Source organism: Gallus gallus, chromosome 10, assembly GCF_016699485.2.
Source record: "Gallus gallus isolate bGalGal1 chromosome 10, bGalGal1.mat.broiler.GRCg7b, whole genome shotgun sequence".
NCBI classification, from domain to species: Eukaryota; Metazoa; Chordata; class Aves; order Galliformes; family Phasianidae; genus Gallus; species Gallus gallus.
Window position 1 is genome coordinate 3,077,650 of NC_052541.1, and position 19,929 is coordinate 3,097,578.

The 19,929-nt window shown below is 44.5% G+C and overlaps 1 protein-coding gene and 1 long non-coding RNA gene across 14 annotated transcripts in view; one reads left to right on the forward strand and one right to left on the reverse strand.

The window, feature by feature from the left end:
- Positions 1 to 19,929, forward strand: part of PEAK1 (pseudopodium enriched atypical kinase 1) — a 92,267-nt gene that overhangs the window by 53,636 nt on the left and 18,702 nt on the right. For 11 of the 13 annotated variants that reach the window (XM_040706168.2, XM_040706171.2, XM_046898868.1 and 8 more), the window contains 3 exons: positions 3,903 to 7,162; positions 14,470 to 14,586; positions 16,467 to 16,663. In XM_040706168.2, coding sequence (XP_040562102.1) covers positions 4,014 to 7,162; positions 14,470 to 14,586; positions 16,467 to 16,663 — 3,463 coding nt within the window. In that variant the 5' untranslated portion in view covers positions 3,903 to 4,013. Of the gene's footprint in view, positions 1 to 3,902; positions 7,163 to 14,469; positions 14,587 to 16,466; positions 16,664 to 19,929 lie in introns of those variants that run through there. The other 2 variants (XM_040706173.2, NM_001257259.3) reach the window with 2 other exon arrangements.
- LOC121111653 lies at positions 306 to 4,643 on the reverse strand. Its single transcript, XR_005862860.2, has 4 exons — positions 4,507 to 4,643; positions 3,971 to 4,053; positions 2,073 to 2,114; positions 306 to 491 (listed from the first exon to the last, which is right to left on the reverse strand). It is a non-coding gene; the product is annotated as an uncharacterized LOC121111653 (long non-coding RNA).

Genomic DNA, 19,929 nt, shown 5'->3' on the forward strand with positions numbered 1-19,929 from the left:
GGCATTCATTTAAGGGGAGGTTTTGCAGCATACAGCATTGAAAACACATGTCTAATAGGTGCCTTCATTTTAATACGCTCATTCATGGAGCAGGCCTGATTAATTAGTGCATGTCACCATCTGGTACTTACTGAGACTATTCATTTTTAAAATGTTGAAATTGTAGGGAATGTTGCACACCAATTAAGTTCCTTTTAATTGGATTATGTTAGTGTAAAGTATTACTGGAGAAGGCCTTCATCGTGATTCAGCCGGCATGCATGTAAGGGAGAGCCGCCAGCCTGAAATCACTTAGAACAAAGGGAAACTGCTCCAAATGCATGTTTATTGCTAGCTGTGTGCACTCGGCAAAGATGATGTCAACAGATGAGAGACACAGAAATACCGCTGCATTTGTGTGCAAGGTTCCATTCCTGATGGGGAAGACGCCTGAGCTGGGGCTGCTCCGTGTCTGCACTGCAGCTCCAAACCTGGCGTCCTCTGACTCTGACCTGGAAAGTGAAATACGTTTTGGTATTGCTCTTTGTTTTATATCAACTCAACAGGGCCGGGCTGAGCTCTCCTGCGTGCAGCTGCTGAAACAAGTGGCGTTGTTTCTCATTCGTACGCGGAGTGATTTAGCCTCTAAGCCTCTCAGTGCTGACCCAAGCACCTGGTGAAGGAAGTACCGAGATCAGTGCTGGCTGTGGTACCGCAGCTGAACTGTCTGTCTGTCTGCTCTCGTTCCTGGCACTGAGTGGCTTGGTGAATGTTTGCTGCTGAACATCATCGTGCTGCTGTTTCTGGGTAAAAGTTGCAAGTACCTGTGTTTATCAGCTTCAATAAAAAGCTTTGAAGTGCAGGATGACACGTGCAACATATGTACTGTTAACACTTTAGAAGCCTAATGCTGCTTCGTATTGAACACCTGAGGGCTTTTTTCTGGCTCTGCAGTGTGCACATTCCCATCCCTCAGCCATGGGAAGGGCTGTCATCACAGCAGCAGAGATACCAGCAGCCCCGTGGAGCTCAGGAGGTCTCACGTGGGACTGCCTGGATCTCCTCATGGCCTTCTCAGCTCTGAGGAGTAGGGTGGAGACGAACCACGTCGGGATGTCACAGCGGAGGAATGTTTTTCATGCATTTGTATGTGTTCTCATTGCCTTCAGCAGGCTCTGCTGCCCCCTGTCCAGCTGCAGCTGTTAGCAGCCACGGGAGCCATATCCTGAACGTGTGAAGAATGTTACAGGTTTTATTTGCGTTGAAGGAAGATCTCATTCATTTCACTCGTAATCGCTCACATCGTCATTATCGCTCACAGTAGCAATTCTGTCATTGGAATAGAAATGCATTGGTTGTCTTTCAAGGGAAAGGGAAGCACCAGAAGAAGATGCCTGCAGTTGAAAAGAGTGCAATACCTCTTTGCACCTATAAAGGTCAATGTGAACTTCATCTGTAATAGCATAGGAGCGCTTCTGGTTTCAAAGTATGGAAAGAGCTCAGTGTTGAAATTCTTTTGTTTGCTTTTGGTTTTGGTTTTGTTTTTTACTTAGCAGACATTTCCTCTTGTCTGAAGATGCACATTTCCTCTTTGCAGTGGCAGAGCAGCTTATAGGAGCTGCTCGTCCTGGAACCCCTCGTGGGGCAGGCAGCAGCTCCTGCCTGGCAGGAGTCCCGTTAGAGCACACAGCTGTGTTCAGTCCATTCCCATTTGGTGCTGAAGGGCAAGAGATCTGAAAGATCTAACGTGGCTTATGTAACTCCTGCATACTCGTGGTGTGTCTGCATTGACACACGTGTGGTTCACATGCACGCCTTCTACCTAGCACCCATGTGGATGGCAGGGGAGCTGAGCCATATCAGTGCATCTGAGCAAATGGGAGTGAGAACGGCCAGCAGGAAAACATGAGCAAAATGTCTATGAGGGTGTGCAATACTACAATGCTTTCTCATTTCACCCAGTGTTATTAGCAGGAAAAGCATTGCCTAGCAGGCCATAAAAGTGCCTGTGTTGTGATAGGATTGCAGAGCGAGTGCAATTCATGCCATTCCTGAGAAATAATATTGCCAGTTAAATGGTGAAAACTACTCACCTGCACTAATCTTTTTGAGTAGATGGTCTTCTTGGAGATCTCCTGTAATGGAGAAAGATATTTTCCAAGAAAATGTTCCAATTAGCGCAACTTTTTCTCCTTATATTTGTTAAATACACGAAAAGAAGGCGTTAGCTAGGGTATAAAATTCCAGCATTCTCTCTCGTATTTTGGCAGAATGCAGTTTTTTTCTGAATGCAGTTTTTCTGGTTGCAGGACGCAGGCTTGCAAGGTGTTGAGAGCAGTACAGAGGCATTTCCCTCAGCACGTAGATAAAACAGGGGCTGAAGGCTGGGCAGAGCTCAGTCTGGCAGGCTTTCTGTGTTAGGTCATGTAGAGGAAGCTTTTGGCACTGACTTTCTGGCCAAAAGCTGTGTCTGGAAACCTATTTAGTCGGCGTATGAAATATGATGGCTGTGGTAGCGTGTGTGTGAGGGCGCTGTGCTGTACTACAGTTAGACTGCAGCCCCATCTGCCGTTGGAACAGCGCTGCTCTTTCAGCTCTGCGGCGCAGGGCAGCCCTGTGCCAAATCACAGCGCGACGTGAGGAGACTGACAAAGTCACGCCAGTGTCGGTGTGACACATGGCTACTGTTGTGTGCTGCACTGATGGAAACCAGTTGTGGCCGTGGAGAGTGCAGCACAGCTGTCCTGCTGCCCGCTGAAAAGCCACTGGCTGTGGAGAGAGCTGCATCACTAACTACGTGTTTATTATTACGCTTTTGATGTACCTGTGTTTGTTTTCACCAAAGCATGTGCAACTGTAAAATCACTGCTTTTTCAGTGCCTGTGTTTAGAGAAGCAGCTACAGACATGGATTCTGGCACGTCAGTGAAACGTCCCCGCTCGTGTTTGAGTTATGCCACAATGAGGAGGGGACCAGACAGGCTTTGAGGGCTTAAAGTCTTCAGGCATTCATTCATAAACTCTCACAGCCAGGATGCTCCAATGGCTGTAAAATAGGACAGTCGTGCTCAGTTTTCCCCCAAGGCCGGCAGTGTCAGGAAATCAGAGAAAGAGGGGAACTCACTGGGAAATGAATGCATAACTGGGGAGGGCAAGGATGGGTGTCAGGTGGAGAAACGATGTGCAAAACAAATCAGAGACTGGAAATCCATAGCTTTGTTTGGAGGATGTCGGAACGTCGTATTGCCAGCATTGCAAGCTGGAGGAGAATAAGCAGTGACTTTTCAGAAAGATTGCCCCAGCATTTTTTTATCTGATTTTCCAGCACAGCACTCCAGCCTGCCTTGTCAAACAAAGCATCTGTCCAGTTCTAAATTGACTGCTGAAAAAAGTGCTAAAATGGCTGAGTTTGGAATTGCTCAGACATATTTCGCCACTTAAGTTGAGCTCATTCACATTTGAAGCTAAAACAATCTAAATTGCATTTGAGAGTAAAGCATACTATTACTTTCTTGTGCCATATTTAAGCGGTTATGTTGGAGGCAATTTGCACTAATCCTTGGTTTTATATCCTCTTCCCAGCATTTGATTTATTGTGTAAAAAATAAAGGTCAATGGTCCTGAACTTGTCAAGAGAATTACTCTGTGTTCTCAGTCATTGCCATTTCTCTCTTTCTCTGCTCTGGGTAATGCAGGACGTAGCTGCCAAAGTTTTAATTCTTCGTGTCTGAGAAGAATGATAATTGCAACTTTTTTTTTTTTTGCCTTTCATTTGAGCGGGTTTGTAAATCTGAGTCAAAAGAGCTAAGATCAGCAAAAGGCCCCTGGGTTGTTCTGAGTCGTTGTTCACCACCTTTAGAAATAGCAGATACAACAACCGACCTGTTTTACCCATTCTTGTCCCCGTTCTCCTTCGTGTTTCAGAATGATCGCTGCTCAGAACAGTACCCATACCAGGTGAACAGAGAGGAAACGCACGGCGAAGTTCTTACCATGCACTGAACAGCACGGCATCCCGCGCTGAGCTCTGGGAAAATGTCTGCTTGCAACACCTTCACTGAGCACGTCTGGAAACCTGGTGAATGTAAGAACTGCTTTAAGCCAAAAAGCTTGCATCAGCTACCCCCGGTGTCTGAAAAGAAAACCCTCTCACGTGACAATCTGAAAACCAATGCAAACCAAAGTAACAGCCAGCGTGGCAGAAACACGGCCAGTTTCCGACCGCCCGTGGCAAAGAAGCCCACGATAGCTGTGAAGCCCACCATGATGGTAGCAGACGGGCAGGGCGTGTGTGGGGAAATCGGCACGCCGGATCACTGCGAGAATAAATCGGTGCCCGCGGGTTGGAACCGAAACAAAGCTGTCTTGCACAAAAAACCACTGAACAATAATAATGAAGATGAAATTGAGGGCTACAGCCATGTTCCTAGGCCTTACGGCAGCAGCGATGGTGTAGGGAAGATACCAAATAATAATAATAACGGACTGACAGAGGTTTTGAAGGAGATCGCAGGTTTGGATACCGCACCTCAGCTGGCTGGAAGTGAAATGAACTCGAGAGAAACCTTCTTGGGGAGAATAAATAATTGTTATAAGAGATCGTTAGAAAGAAAGATTCCTCCAAGCTGCATGATGGGTGGAATGAAGGATTCTCACAGTAAGCACGTTGTTCTGAGTGGGAGCACTGAGGTCATAAGTAATGAAGGCGGGCGTTTCTGTTACCCAGAATTCTCCAGCGGAGATGAGAGTGAGGATGATGCGTTTTTTGGCAGCATGCAGGAAGAGCATGAGAGCTGGGATGAAAGTGATGAAGAGTTGCTAGCAATGGAAATTCGGATGAGGGGCCAACCTCGCTTTGCTAATTTTAGAGCTAACACTCTATCTCCTGTCCAGTTCTGTGTTGACAAAAAATGGAATACCGTGCCTCTGAGAAACAAGTCTCTGCAGCGGATCTGTGCTGTAGATTATGACGACAGCTACGATGAAATCTTAAATGGTTATGGGGAAGAGACTGTGATTCTGTATGGGCAAGAGAGCATGCAGAGCATGGTATCTTCTGATTCTACATCTCCCGATTCTTCTTTGACAGAAGAGTCTCGTTCTGGAACAGCCAGCAGCTCTTCACAGAAGCTCTGTAATGGAGGATTATCTCCTAGTACTCCCCAGGACATCAAGTCGATTGAACCAGAATATGAAAGTCTCTGTGATAGTCAACAAGTGAAGGATGTGTCAAAAGCTTCCAGGAATGTCCCAAAGAGTCTAGAAACCCACAAAGCCATCCTTGCTCTTCGACTGGAAGAGAAGGATGGCAAGATTGCTGTGCAGACTGATAAACAAGAGAATAAAAGTTCCTCGGATGTTAGCGGTCAAGCAGTAACTATAAATCTGGTGCCTGTGGAAGAGCAAGCTAAACCTTACCGAGTGGTGAATATGGAACAGCCAGTTTGCAAGCCATACACCGTAGTGGATGTATCAGCAGCCATGACTAATGAATGTAAGGAGAGTCAGACTGAAACCTCAGAAGCCAAAAACACATCATCTAACCCAAGTTCGCCGGTAACCCCAGGCACACCTATTAAATCCTCTGCAGCATCACCTGCACGAGTCAACGCCAATCTGAAAAAATCCAGTGCAATCAGATACCAGGAAGTGTGGACTTCTAGTACTAGTCCAAGACAGAAGATACCAAAGGTGGAGTTAGTTGCTAACAGCTCTGGACCTTCTGTTCCTCCCAGGAAGACAAGCCACAAGTCAGCTCCTACTTCGCCTACAGCTACAAACGTTTCTTCTAAAACGATCCCAGTTAAGTCTCCCAATTTATCCGAGATAAAATTCAACAGCTATAATAATGCTGGCATGCCACCTTTTCCCATTATCATTCATGATGAGCCCACTTATGCTAAGAGTTCCAAAAATGCCATTAAAGTTCCTATTGTAATCAATCCAAATGCTTATGATAACCTGGCTATCTACAAAAGTTTTCTAGGGACCAGCAGAGAGCTGTCTATCAAAGACAAAACTACCAGTGTAATAAGTCACACGTATGAAGAAATAGAGACAGAAAACAAAATGTCTGAAGCCATAGGAGGCAAACCTGCTGAAGCAAAGGGGGTGACGAATAGCACTGAATGTAGACTCGGTTCTGTGGCTCAGAAGGTGCAAGAGTTTAACAGCTGTCTCGGTAAAAGTCAGAGATCACCACAGAGAAGTCATAGTTCCGACCACAACTCCCCACCGAGAATTCAGAAGACAGCACAAGAGCCTGCAGATGTGACCCCGGAGGCTTCTGCTCCCACTGGCAGCAGCAGCAGAGAGAATGCAAGCACGGTGCTTTCACAGATCGTGGCTTCCATCCAGCCTCCACAGTCTCCTCCAGAAACGCCGCAGGCCGGGCCCAAGTCTTGCAGTGCAGAAGAGCTGTATTCCTTACCTCCTGACGCAGATGCTGCTAAAAGCACCCTAGTACGACCTAAATCTCTGTTTACATCACAGTCTGAAGTAGAGTCATCCAAGACCACGGAAAGCACTGCCATTAAATTGCAGAAAGACGCAGCCTCACAGCCAGTTGCCACCAACTCTCCAAAGCCAGTGAGAGGCACCCCGAATGCCACAAGTCCCAAAACAGAACAAGCACCACCGTTCCCTCCTCCGCGCTCCACGTCGTCACCCTATCACGCGAGTAATCTGCTGCAAAGGCATTTCAGCAACTGGGCCAAACCCAACAGTCCCACCAGGTCGACAGAGGCGGAGTCGATCCTGCACTCCGAAGTCCGGCGAGCTGCTGATGCCAAACCCAAACGTTGGATATCGTTTAAGAGCTTCTTCCGCCGCAGAAAAACCGATGACGAGGAAGACAGAGAGAAGGAAAGAGAGAAAGGGAAACTGGTGGGCCTGGATGGAACCGTCATACACATGCTCCCCCCTCCTCCGGTTCAACGGCATCACTGGTTCAGCGAGGCGAAATCAGACTCCAGTGAGAAGCCGTCAATTGTTTTCATGTACAGGTGTGAACCAACGCAAACCGAACCGAAGGCTGACCATCAGTACAAGAGCGGAGTGGAGTCTGCTATCGCAGATGTACTTGCAAAAGACAAAGGGGAAACACAGGAGAAGTCTCCGGAGAGCCCTGAGCAGAAAATAACGAGCCATCCATCACCACCTCAGATCCTGAAGAAAATCCCCAGGTAACCGTCCTTTCTTTTTTACTCATTCAGTTGTAAACTGTACTGTGCATGCTAGCAAGCAGGGAAGAAACGAGGGGTTTTATTACATTGTGTACATTTCTCAAAACATAATAATTTTAGGTATCTTCAAGCATATTCTAAAAATCTTTGCGTGGTATCAGTTAGCAGTAAGAAAAAAATTACCAGGACAGTGCCTACTGCTTGGTGCTCATGTTTGCAGGTCTGCTAATGCAGTGTGATTGCCATCTTACATTGAGTCTGATCCATTTTCTTGGATTTCTAGTTGAAGGAATGATTCTTATGTTGTAGAAGAGCTAAAGAATTCCTCCGCCGAAATAGAAGGCAGCTATTGAAAACGAGAGATAAAAGCTCTGTGAGACATAAAAGGTGGTGTGCTAACTTTATCTCGTATAGGCGCGATAACAAGAGATGCTAATTAACTTGATACGACATTGCAGCATCTCTGCCATGCTCCAGAAAGAAGCCATGTGAAAAGTAATCAGAGAAGGAAATTATCTGTAAAATAAGCAATCTACCTTCTACGGGGCCTTTAGCAGGTAGTATACTTTGCCCCCCAGCTGTGTTGCATTCGGCAGAGCCCACTGCTTCTTTTTTTTTTTGCCCAACAATTTTGTTCAGTGATCTCTTTTTGCATTTTTCTTAATCATTGTTTACGAAAATCATATTTTGTTTTGTTTGAGAGTGTTTGACCAGGTTACTTGTTTTACTCCTATAAATTCCTGGTATGTGAATGGCTCAGGTTGTGGTTTATTCCCCCACCAAGGACACACGTGCTGCTTCGGCTGTGTCAGAACGTGACACAGATCAGAACATTTCCAGATACTGTTCTCAACACATCACAGAGTTCTTTGCCATGCAGAATTTAGTGGGGCTGGAGCTGTTTGTTGCAGTCCATCGTGTGGGTGTAGTTTGCATCTCTCTGAGTGCAGAGCACAGCCATGGATGTATTAGAGCAGGTCTTCCAAAGTTACTGATTATACAAATCAGTTCCAAAATAACTTCACGTTTGCATTATTCATTGAAGCAATAGCCTAATGGTAGGAAATGGATCATTCTATAAGCTTTGTGACTTACATGTGTGAGCCTCCCAAAATAACTGCATAATGGCAGTGCCTTTTTGTGGTTTTTCCTCCTTTACTGCCTTATCTGTTAAAGAAAATTACAGTGATTTTAGATTTAAAATGGTTTGCAAATTGACTTAAGCTAACAGAAGTCCCTGTGTGAGCACAGTTTACTTCAGCTTACTGTAAGCTGATGGTTGTTTGCCTTGAAGTGAAATAAATAGGTCTTAGCTGACCAGCAGTGACCATCGCATCGAGCGGGGTTAAGTCTTTTTGGATCACAATTGGGAAGAGCTGTATGGTGTCCTCATGGAGGGCAGCACTACTTCTCAGATTGCCTTCCATCAGACCTGGAAAGCCTTGGGGTTTGTAATGTAAGGCGGTGATAAAGTTTAGCATAGTGTGATATAAGGCTGGATTCGGCAGATTTGAATCTGAAGCAATTCCCCCCAGATACGGTGCATGCTGTAGTTTAAGGCTGAAGACAATGGGGAATGTACCCAGGCTGGAATAACTCTTCACAGGAGTCTGATCTACGTTAAATTAAATGGGAGAAATAAGCAGCTTTAGAGAACCAGTTGCATCAGAGAGCTTTGTGCCTTCAGTGGTCCCTTTAGAGGAACCCACCTCTTCCATTATCTTCTGCAGGAGGTGACCTTGTGTCAGTATCACGTCAGCAGCCTTACCAAATGCATTGTCATCAGGAGGTTCAGTTCCTTCCATGTGCCACCAGAATAATTGGCATGGTCACCTCTGGTGAGCAGACTGGGGAGATGATCCAAGAAGTGCTGCTTATCTCGGGGGTAACCTGCAGTAAAAGGCTAAGGGCTGCACGCACTGCTGGCACCTGTTCTTAGACTACCCTAGAGATGGTGCTGTTCTCCTGCTTTGTGCTTTTGCACTTGCTGGAGTCCCTTGGACCCATAGTGTTGAAGGCAGGTGGTCATTCCGTCCTATCTTATTCCAAAAGCGTTATTGCTTTTCATCTTTCTGCACGCCATGGTGATGTAGGCAAAAAAGCAGTTTTCCCTGGTGGCCATCAGAATTTCCCAAACATTAGAATTGAAACGTCTTCTTTCTAATGATACTGTTCTGTGGTTTCAGAAAGGAAATACACTGAAATACTGCAGTGGTTAGAAGAACACTGGGCAGCGGGTGTCTTCATTTTCAGTTATTTTTTTTGCTAGCCTGATAAATTTTTAATACGGTTACAGACAGAGAAGCCTAATACTGCCCAATAAATGAGGAATTCTGTTTAAGAGTTTTGGCTTTTCCTTTTAATATTCCAGTAGGTGAGGATCAGGGCTGTCAGCTTCCATTTTCACCCAAACAGGAGTCTTTACAGATAATGCTGTACTTGTTTTGTGTTAACTCCTCAGATGTTTGTGAAAGGTTAGTGCTAATTCAGGCCAAGATACGTGCTTGGAAAAGATATTTAAGATTTTTGGTTAAGCTTGCAGAGGCTTAGAGGGAAATGGAAGATAGGAAGATAGCAGACAACAAACGTGACGTGTTTCTGAGAATGCCAACAACAGTAAAGTCACTGAAAAAAAACAAACTGATGACCTGGAAAATAAGATAAGCTTTAAAAATGTCAAATTACTGGGGGGTCTTGAAAGCAAATTAAATAAATGCACAGTATTTCTTACTTTTAAATGGATTACAAAGCTGGTAGAGATTGATAAGATAACCACAAAGCAGGGCTGTCTGGAGGTATTTAAAGTTATCACCAAGAAAAGTCATTTCATCCTTTGAACAGCATTGGCAAAATACACAGTTGTTTGGGAAAACTGTATGAAAGAACTTGGTGTGATTTTATCCTTGTGGTGGTGTTTCTGTTTCAAGCCAGCCTGCATATAGGGTGGTTCCAAAGGAGAAGGCAAATGCTAATGTAATACTTACGCCAAAAAACTGTAGCTGGATTAGATTTTGCTGAAAATCAGCAATCACGTCAGCCACATTGTAATGGAATGGAAACCAGGTGTTCTCAGACCTCTTGTGGGGCTTTTCTGTGTGTGTGCAGCAGGCGTTCTTGGGCAAAAGCTAGCGCTGACCTCGAAAAGGACAACAGGACAGCATCTTTGGCCCCGGCCATTGTAAGCAATGGAGGTGGAATCCACACAGAAGTTTGAAAAACAAAACCAAGCCATCTTTCTGCTTCTTGAAAGGCTCGGTTATCTGATGGATCAGAACCTTGCTGTGGGAGTTTCCCAAGATAAAGTTTCTTCTCTCGTTGAGAGATCATTGCTTACACCCAGTAGCAGCTTTTTAGATTGAGCCATTTCCTGAAAGAAAACTGCAGCTCTGCCTTCTGATTCTTCCTTTCCCATCTTCATAAACCACATCAGAACTGAACTAAAATCGTTCAGCCCTGTTTGTAGATTGCAGCATCCTATAAATTGAGGTGCGGGTGAATTGTGTGCAGCCATTTCCATTCCGGTTCTGTATTAAGCTGAGTAGTTTCCTTTCAGAGCTACAAGTCACTCCTGATTTTCCTTTGCAGTCTCTATGGGCCAGAGTTGGATAAACTGAAGATAGAACTGTATGTTTACTGAAATATTTCAAGTAGTGAGGTCTGTGTATTCTTTCCATTCTGGTTTAGGTAAGAAAGCATTTCTTCATAGCTGAAGCTGGGATTACTAACCTCGCTCCTAAGATGATGGTCAAAAGGATTTGGATCTAGGCTAACAATCAACGGACACGAGTCTTCTTGGCCCATAGCTACAAAAGACCCCTGTTGTTGTTATTATCTTTTGAGATGAGTGAAATGCCCGTTATGTCCATGGTTGTATATGTTTTGAAGATTTGTTTTGAATGTTTTCCTTAAAAAGCATATTTCTACATCAACAATTTGGGTTTCTTTAAGGCTATTTTCATCAAAAAAGAGCCTGTGGGAAGTTTACTGGGCATTTCAATGAGTTCTGTAGGTATCAGAGGACAGTGAGGGATCCGTAGATGCTTTTTGATGTGTCGATTGTCTTGAGGTTGCTGAATATTGGTCAGGCTGTTTGCTTTAAATTACAGTAAGCCAATGTTACACCAACAATCCGAATTGGGAATCGAATTTCCACATTTACGTAGTTGAGAAAGACAACTCTGGTGAGGTGATTTACACCACCAAGACTTAAAGGGCTCCATATGGGTTTGCTCTTCCATAGATTTTCAGCTGCTTTTGTTCCATCACTGTTAAGTAAGGAAAAAAATAAAAGTAACTGGGATGGTAGGCTGTGCCACAGCACGCATCATCCGCGGTCTGGACTTTGTGAAGCTGAACAGCATAGGGAATAGGGCTTACACATAGACTAGCTTGATTTATTGGATCAAGAGCCAGGAAATGTAACAGATTACCCAGTAAAAACACAACTGGAGCTGCTGGTCTTTGAAAATGTAGGGCTATATTAAGGTCCAGAGATAGGCAGGAATAATCATCACTATCGCATCCCATTTTCTCATTGTCATTGATCCTGTCCTGCAGATTCCACAGGTGATTCAGGTGATTCAGAAGCCATTCAAGAAGAAGAAATGTGGTTTTAAAACCACAGTAGGTCTGTAATTCAAACTTGTGAGGAATTCTTCCCCACTTTACAGGACCACTTGCACTGGTGTTAAGGAAAGGCTGTCATATGAACCCAAAACCTTTTATGTTGAGTTTGCTGTGTGGTGCAGCTGACACAATGGAAGGATGGGATGTCATTCAGAGGAGCCTGGACAGGCTTGAAAAGTGGGTTCACGTGAATCAAGTGAAGTTTTAACAGGCCAAGTGTAAGGTGTTGTGCCAGGTTGGGTGGGATCCTGGGCAGCCTGGTCTCGTGGCTGGCAACCCTGCCCATGGCAAAGGGGTTGCTGCTGGGTGATCTTTAAGGTCCCTTTCCATCTAAGCCGTTCTATGATTATCGTTCGTTATTTTACAAATTCTTATTGATAAATGGAAAATTGTGTGTTATTGTTCTTACCTCCTCTAATGCAGTCTGTAAAATGGAAAGACTGAAAACGTAAAAAATGGCCAAAGGAAAGTGATTTTTGTAATGCACAGTTAATCTGTGGAGCTCATTGCCATCGAGTTTCACTGACACTAAAGAGCTTAGCAGGACGTCTCTGCTGGATCAGGAAATGCATTCCCATTATCCATGCAAACATTGCATTACAAAGACTGTTAAAAATAATAATAAATGAGTACCAATTCTCATGCTTGAGGAGTAAGCTAACTTCTCAATAATAAGGACTGGGAATAAACTTTATGGCTTAGCTGTCGTGGATTGCCAGTTGTAAAGCTGCTTTCGGCTTCCTCCGAAGTGGCTGTGGCTGCCACATGGCAGTGATGAAAACTGAAGTGCACGAGGCACTGGAAGGGATTTTCTGTACCCACAGAGAACTGTGATTTGCAGAGATAAGGTGGTATGTGCTCAGAATGGAGGTTTCGGTGTAAGTTGGCCTTTGACCACCTCCAAACCATTAACCTCTCTGCATTTTTCCTCAAGCATTAGCCAGTAAATTTAGGCTTTGGTTTAGCTTTGTTAGCTTAAAACTGCTAAGGATCTCCCTGAAACTAAATGTATCTACAAGTTCCTCAGGCTTTTTGTGTAAAACCAAGTCATCTTTCTTGTCAGGCTCTCTCCTCTCAAACTGTGTGAGTACAGTGGGTTATTGCTTTGCTGATATCCACTGGGGAGGAGTGGACATCAAAATAGTTGGAGTCTCAGCTGAGTGCAGGGCCACATCAGCTCTTAGCTGTGCTTCTGTCACTAATTCCTGCTGCTCGGACACAAGGGCTGCCTTACACAGGACTGCTGTCCCTCAGCTTGACCTCTGGGTCTGACCCAGGCACACAAGTGCTGCACTCCCAGAATCACTCACTTCTTTGTCTGCCGCGTATTCATTGCTGTTAATCATCGCTGATGGAGAAGGCCTGCACTGAGCAGGGCAAGATGTGGGTCGCACAATAGCTGCAGTGCCACTGTCCCTATAGAAAGTAACGCATTTCCTGTTCCCAGGAGGCTGAGGCAGGTCAGACCACATCATCATGCAGAAGCTGTAGAGCAGGATAAGCCGAGGGAAAAGCAGAGGCGTTTGACCCTGTAGGAAGCTGCTTTTGAAACAGTTTTGAGCTTGTACACGTGCAAATCTCAAGTATATGATTTCAGTAACGTGTTATCTGAAGGACACTCATTGCTGTGTCAGGCTTTTTTGCCATGCATAATTTCAGGTTGTTGGGAAAACACGTGCTGGCTGTGCATGGAGGGCTCCTCCCTCCGTTAACACAGTCGTCTGGCTTTTGCCCTGTGTGCCTGAGGAGCGGAGCTCTATAAGGGAAGTAATTCATTTCCTGTGAAGTCTGTTTATGAAATGAAGCAGGGAGCAGTAAAAGGGCTCGGGCAGAGGAGGCTGCACCCTCTATGGCAGCAGCTAAATATGTGCTCTTACGCAAGGCATCAAAGAATCCACCCTGGCAAAATATCCATAAATATCCCAAATAAGGGGATAGCTTTCAGTATCACTTGCAGTCAACAAGAATGTATGGATTTATAAAAAAATCAGGCTTTAGTGGTCCTGATCTCAAAGAGCAGTTTGTTTATCAGATGCTCAGCTCTACTTTTCTTGGACGCTAATATACTTTTAACTGTTTGGACAACTGCACAAAGCAAAAGCAGTCGTGCCTTTGGTTCTTGGAGCCTAATGAGCGAGGAGGTTTTCCCCTTCTGTTCCCCCTGTGTGATGGCAGGGATGATTACAGGCTGGCTTTTTGCTCGTTGAGTCAGCGTACGTATGCTTCATCTCTCAGGATCTCTCTCTCATCACTGTTAAGTTACAGGGAAACATTTCCTCGCAGACTTCACGTCTTGACATCTCCTTGCTGCAATTTAGTGTGCATTTGGTTTGGACACTAAAACGGGTTGGAATACCAGCTCAAGATGTTCGCTTACTTTTAACAGTGGGCTCGCCTAAGTTCTTCAGACCCCAGCTGAAATCCGAACCTGCTTTTCCTTAGCTAATTAACGTGACTAAGACCATAGCTGTCATACCAAACCCCTGATGCAGTAGCTTGTGACCTGCTTTCCACGCACGGAAGCAGCGGAAGAGTTAAGAAGGCAGGGCTGTAACTCAGCGCTCTCCTGGGGCGCCCTGGCAAGTCCCTGGGCCAACCCCCGAAGGTAAACATGAAGGTGCAGTAGGTGTATCACTCTGTGCAGAGTTCAGCCTGTTGCTCACAGCTTGCACAACTTGTAGCGCATCAGAACACTGTGGAATCAATGGCTCGCCAGAGTTTCAAGACATGATTAAAAGACTCAAGAAGGCCCTGAAAGAATTTCCTTTAATGGGGAATTGTGTGAGTGAGTACAGTGGGTGAGTTGGTTTTTTTTTTTCCTTTCTTCCTTGGCGCTGTTGGTTTACGTTGTTTGGCAGAACGCTTTTGAGCTGAGGGTCAGCGTATGTGCTTGCATGCGTCTGGTATGGAGAATGAGTCTGCTCTGTACCGCACCAGTCGATACCAAGCAATGCCTTGGAGCCGGGTAGTCCTGCTGGGCGGCCATGGCAGAGCTTCACAGCTGATAGAAGCTCTCTCTTCCGAAAGCAAACTCCCTTACTGAGGGACGCGGGTACGTACGTAACTCACAGCAACTACCTGAGTAGGTCTTCAGTTTAATTCTCATCGACTTAAAGAGCCTTTTCGCCGCTTTAATTTCATACGTGCTCTGCTCTGAAGTTCCCGTAGGTTAACTCTTTCATGTGGATCTGCTCGGGGCACGTGGAATGTTCTTCACACCATTGCTATGCACGGTACTAAAAATGAACACAAATGGTAATGCTGATTAAAGGCTACAGCTATTTGAAGTGGTGCCGTTTCCTTCTCCTTTACTAACAAGTTCTAATGAGTTTTGTTTGCAACCGCCTGCAGTTGCAGCTGATGGGTCTGAGGGCGGAACAGCATGTGCGTGCTGCGCCGTACGAGGGGCCTTGTGTTGTGCAGGCTGTTGGCATGTTTTAATCTTTGCAGTTGGGCTGGGATTGCTAGAAGATTGTGTATCATGATTGTCAGTATTTTGGCTTGGGATTACAGTGGAAAGACCAATGCTTATCGCTCATGTTAACTCTTGGAGGATGCAGTCTGCCTTCCCACTGTAAGGATTTGTCCCGTGGAAGCTCTGCCTATTTCAAAAAGCAGACTTTTTTGTTGCTGCCCATCAGAAGTTGCATTGTTTTATGTCTTTGGCATAAAAATTAAGCACCTTTTTACGTGGGGCGGTGATCATCTCTTAAAGGAGGTGCTCGCCCTTATGGAAGGCACAAGTACTGAGTATCCCTCCTGTTCGATTTGATCGGGATGGGATGATGAGAACTGGTGGGTAGGACAGACGCTCTGAAGATTTGGCTCTCGTCAGTGTTTGTTTCTGTGAGCGAGAGAGCATAAAAACACAGAAATATTGTGGTCCATCTCTGACGTGTTTTATCTGGCACGTTATTGATAACTGCTGCTGCATTTTCAACTGCACTGTTTGGTTTTTTAATAAACCTGAGCACAGTGCTCTTCTTATATATTACATGTAACTTTAAACTCCTATTGCTGTAAATATATCCGTGGAAGCTGATTGAACCCATCACATTTGTAGTTCTGTGCTGTAAGTAATGATAGGTCGATTAGAAGCTCCTAGCTAAGAGCAGGCACAGAGGAATGCTTTCCTGGCCTTTGTGACCGACGTAATACACGAGAAAGTGGATGTTAATCCTGGAGAACGTTAGATGGGAAATTGACAGCTAGGTTCCCCAGAGTGTCCATTCCCAAAATCCTACCAGTATATGAAAATGCATTATTAAAGTCGTGTGCATTTATTAAGACCTACAGTCTTAATACTGCTACACTGCTACCTTTGATTTGGGCAAAATTATTCTAATTGGTAAAAAGCACCTTAACCTCTGCTGCTGTTGTATGAGGCCCACGCATTTTATGCAGTCATTCCTGCATACATGTGCTGGTTGTAGTCAGCTGTAAAACATTTCATTGTCTCTTTTGTAGGAAGGGTAGGAGCTGTTTTTACTATTTGAGTCAAGTTGTTTCACCTTATTAAGAAAGAAATAAGTGTTTTAGAAAGTTATTCATAAAAGAAGAGGTGGGCAAAAGGAGCTTATTTCTTAATTTCCCCCCCTTCATATGTAATGCACACTCAGGTGTTTTGCCGTTAGGGTCCACCCTCGGTCTCCAAATGATTTTGTTGTGTTTCTTTCAGTCAAGTGCCCGATGATACCACGCTGGAGGATTTGTCCCCCCGTGTCCCAAGAGCCGTGTTTGTGAAGCAGGACAATGGTGGCAGCGCCTCGGTCATACCCGTGTCAGCTGTCCGTGCCCCTCAGGGGGAGGAAGACAAAGGAGAAGCTCCACATCCTTCTGATTTGAATCCTTGCAGTGCCACGTACAGCAATTTAGGTAAATGCGTACTTAGAGAGGAAAATATGAGTTAGATCTGAGTGTGTGTGTGAAGAACCTTCTCTTTCCAGCTATTCAATGTGCTCTCATAAAACTGGTTCCTAAGGATACACTTGTAATTTCTATTTATAGGAGGTTAAATTATCTTGCCTCGTTGTGAGGGATACAACCAGGAAAGTAAAGATTGAACAAACAACAAGGTTTTCTCTCCTGCTAGGTCTCAGAGGGGCTCTAAGAATGTCTCATGCTGCTTTTCAAAGACTGGTTGTTTAGCTTGGAGAAGAAAAGGCTCCAGGTGGACCTCATTGTGGCCTTTCAATATTTGAAGGGAGCGTATAAACAGGAGGGGGAATGGCTGTTTACAAGGGTGGGTAGTGATAGGACAAGGGGGAATGGTCTTAAACTGAGACAGGGGAAGTTTAGGTTGGATATTAGGAGGAATTTTTTACTCAGAGGGTGGTGACGCACTGAACAGGTTGCCCAAGGAGGCTGTGGATGCCCCATCCCTGCAGGCATTCAAGGCCAGGCTGGATGTGGCTCTGGGCAGCCTGGTCTGCTGGTTGTGACCCTGCACATAGCAGGGGGTTGGAACTGGGTGAGCACTGTGGTCCTTTTCAACCCAGGCCATTCTATGATTCTGTGATCTATTTGGAGGCATTTTTATCAAAGAGCTTTAATTATCAATTAATTGATTAAATGATCAGTGTTTTGAAAACAATAATTAGATTTCAGTGTTTTTCCAAGCTTTAGCAGAAGAGAGGGCCCTTTATTTTACAGTATCACTAACTGCTGAAATATCTGCAGTCATCTTTTGTTGACTGAAGCCTTTCTTATCCCAGCTGGGGAGTTTACCTCTGTTCTTTTGGGAAAATGTAAAGTAGGAATCTCGTGAAAGTGCTGCACCATCGGCTCAGTTCCTGAGTCATTAAAAACTGCATGTACACAGGGCTTCTACGGAAGGCAAATAAGCATCTTCCAAAGCACAGTACCAATATGATGCGCCTTGCTTTCTAAAGTGTTTTGGTTTGGAGTACTGTGAATTCGGGAGCACCTGCAGCCAGCTTTCTAGAAGAGCAAAAATCCCTCATCTGTTTGTTATTAGGAATATTTAAATACAATAATAAACTGACTGCATTGAGATGGGTCACACATATAAGACTTTGGCATGTCCATACCTGTTTGAGGGATTGGGGACCAAAGTTTTAAACCATCAGGTGCACACTTTCCCTAAATATTTAGCAGTATTGTTGCATATTTGTGCTGAAATGCACATTTGGGGCCTGTTCTTAGAATGAACCATAGTTAAATCTAAATTTACTGTCTATGAAGCAAAAAGAGAAAAATGCCCTGCCGAAGAATGACATCAACACCTACCAAGAAACTGTAATTCCAGAACAACTAAAATTGAGATTTTTATGGTGGAATTACCCGAAGACCTAATTAATTATTTTCCATTCATTGAGATATTCATATAGGTCTGCATCTGTACGTTTTCCCTATTTAGGACTTAAGTACATTACTGACAGTAGGTCTCGCTACATAAAACTGCTGATGCCTGCTTAGCCCATATTCCTAACCAGACTAACATATAAAAGGATGAAGCCCACGGTATCATTTAGTGCATGAGGTATCACTTACTTCTCATGTTGAGACCGCTGTTTTGTAGCCATGGGGCTCCTACAGTCAAGAGATCAGTTGTATCCAAAGTAATGTCATTGTGATTCTTTTATTTAAACCTTTCCCCAGTTGAGTTCACTTCAGCAGGATGCTGGGCCTGATGGCAGCTGCTTCAACATGGTTAGAAGTGCTTTTGTTTGTAGGCCTCTTTTCTTCCCACAGCATCTCACAAAGCGAGAGCAGTAAACTCATGTGAAATGTAATCATGAAACGTCATGAACTCTGGAACAGGTTGCCCAGAGGAATTGTGGAGCATTCATCTGTGGACATACACAAAACCCACCAGGTTCAGCGAGGCTCTGAGCAGGAAGGGGATGAGCATTTCATTCAAAATCTTACCCTCACCCTCAGGTCACATTCAGATTCACGGTCACCAGAGTAAATTTTAGACATGAAAGAGTTAAAGTAACTTGTAGGCTTGACTTAGCCTGGCTTGGCAAGCTTGCTGCTAGTTGTTAAAAGCAATGCTACCCTAAATGGCACTGTGTTCTCTGGCTGCAGTTCAAACTTTTTCTTCTTTATTCGAGCAGCCTCACTTCAGAATTCAGATAGCTATCATGAAATGAGTAGGTAAGGACACAGCAACTCCTACTTGTTTGCACTCTTTCACCACCCCAGCAGCAAAATCATCGTTTGTGGAGTTAACAAATACCAACGTGTGTAAATGAAAGTTAGGATAATAAGGAAATATGTAAGATAATTGAGTTAAATGACGCTTTCGTTTCAGCTGCAATTGTATCTACAGTTACCTTTTTATGGTTACATACTGCAGTCTGTGTCGTAGTTGGGAAAACATACAGCAATTTGCTATAGCAATGAACATAGCAATTTGCAGCATAATGCATGAGATTGCCTTTTTAAATACTATTCTAATACATACTCCATCTCTTTTTTTTAATGGAAAAGCAGACAACATCACATCCTTACTTTGATAAGTGTCTCGTCTTGCACTGTGACATGTTACACGACATTTTGGGAACAGGAATAACAGCAAGATTGGTACATTTTCATCTGCAGTGAGGTAGAAGTTTGCAGTAATACTGTCCTCAAATACCTTTGGTTTTGGCCCTCCACTTCTCTCACAGCAGTTGTCCCATCAGCACTTTGCAGTCCTGCCTGCAAGCAATTATCTGTCAGGGACCAAACTGCAGATGCAGAACTTGAGAAAGCTCATTTATAAAATACAAGCCAGAGCTGTGCAAGCCGTAGAAGTAAAATAAAGTGCAAGCTGTAGGTGTTACCTCATCTAACGTGTAAAATCATCTAGGAATTAAAAAACTTCATCTAGGAATTAAAACAATGCAGGAAAGCCTTGCAGGATAGGGGATTCTCTACTGGGGATTGGATACAACATAACAGAGTTGGGATTTTTTGGGAAATAGGAGATCCCACCACAATGGTGGCATAAAAGAGCTCAGGGTGTTGCCGGGTGTATCAATAGGAGGAAACTTCAGTCAGAGTAGAGAGGTTATGTGTATCTCATGTATAACCCTCAGCTGCCAGGACTGCAGCCAACCCTCCTCAGGACAGAATTGTTCTGTGCAGTCTCAAACTACTGATGAGATGTTTTGGTACGGCCACGTGGTCTG